General features: G+C 45.2%; 1 protein-coding gene across 1 annotated transcript; it reads right to left on the bottom strand.

Annotated features, from left to right (window-relative positions):
• LOC108387033 (olfactory receptor 5M1-like) lies at positions 1–948 on the bottom strand. Its single transcript, XM_036996724.2, has one exon. The coding sequence runs from the start codon at positions 946–948 to the stop codon at positions 1–3; it is 948 nt and encodes a 315-aa protein (XP_036852619.2).
• Positions 949–1232: the final 284 nt, after the last annotated feature.

The raw sequence follows: 1232 nt of genomic DNA, 5'->3' as shown, positions 1-1232 counted from the left end.
CTAAATTGCAGCTTTATGAAAGAGATTTACCTTCACCATTTTCTGCATGGCATGGATCACATCCTTGTTCCGCAGGCTGTATATCAATGGGTTCAACATTGGACTCAAAAAAGTATAAAAGACGGCAATTATTTTGGACTCCTCTACTGACTTCTCAGATGGGGGTCTTAAGTACATGCAGAAGAGGGTCCCATAAAATATGGTGACAGTTGCCAAGTGGGAACCACAGGTAGAAAAGGCTTTGTGTCTGCCTTCAGCAGAACGGATCTTCAGGATGGCCACAAGGATGAGAAGGTAGGACAGGAGGATGACGAAGAGAGAACTTGAAAGGGTAAAGCCAGCCACTGCAAACATGGCCATCTTTTTGACGTGGGCGTCGGAGCAGGCCAGCATCATCAGGGGAGGGTCAGCACAGTAGAAATGATTGATTTCCAGGGAGCCACAGAAGGACAAGTGGAAGGTCAGCAGCGCCTGGGACAGTCCATTCAGGAAGCCACAAGCGTAAGGGACCGTCACTAGACAGACGCAGAGTTTCCTGGACATTCCGGTCCTGTAATGTAATGGGCTGAAAATGGCTGCATAGCGATCCACTGCCATGGAAGCAAGCATGTAAAGCTCAGTGATGACCAGGGCAATGAAGAGAAGACACTGTGAGAAGCACCCGGCATAGGAGATGGTCTTCTGGTCTGAGAGGAGGTTGGACAGCATGTTTGGAGTGATATTGGAGGAGTAGCAGATGTCAACGAAGGACAGGTGGCTCAGGAAGAAATACATGGGGCTCTGGAGGTGGGACGTGGTCCTGATCAGCGCGATCATGCCCAGGTTCCCTGCCAGCGTGATTAGGTAGATCAGCAGAAACACCCCAAACAGGATCTTCTCCAGCACTGGGTCATCTGTGAGTCCCAAGAGAATGAATTTCGTCACTGTCGTGCAGTTTACAGAAGACATTTCTTATCCCTTGAAAACTGGAAGTGACAAAGAGATGGAGGATTTTTGTTTGATCCAGATTCCACATTTTTCCATCCATTTTATCATTTACTCTTTGATCAATTCATGTATGGGGAAATTATTCATCTCATATCACAAACACAGAAGAATGTCTAAATAATATTTTTGCCAAAATCTCTGTTATCTCTCACTTTCTCTATAAATATCAATCACAAGCACACATACAAACATACACACACATCCCTTCAACATCTATCTCTCATTTGCATATATATTCATATTAT

Source organism: Manis javanica, chromosome 11 (genome assembly GCF_040802235.1).
Source record: "Manis javanica isolate MJ-LG chromosome 11, MJ_LKY, whole genome shotgun sequence".
Taxonomy (NCBI): domain Eukaryota; kingdom Metazoa; phylum Chordata; class Mammalia; order Pholidota; family Manidae; genus Manis; species Manis javanica.
This window is presented reverse-complemented; position numbering and strand designations above follow the sequence as displayed.

Bases quoted from the DNA above. Each gene is read 5' to 3' on its own strand.
- LOC108387033 (XM_036996724.2), bottom strand. From the start codon at position 948: ATGTCTTCTGTAAACTGCACGACAGTGACGAAATTCATTCTCTTGGGA.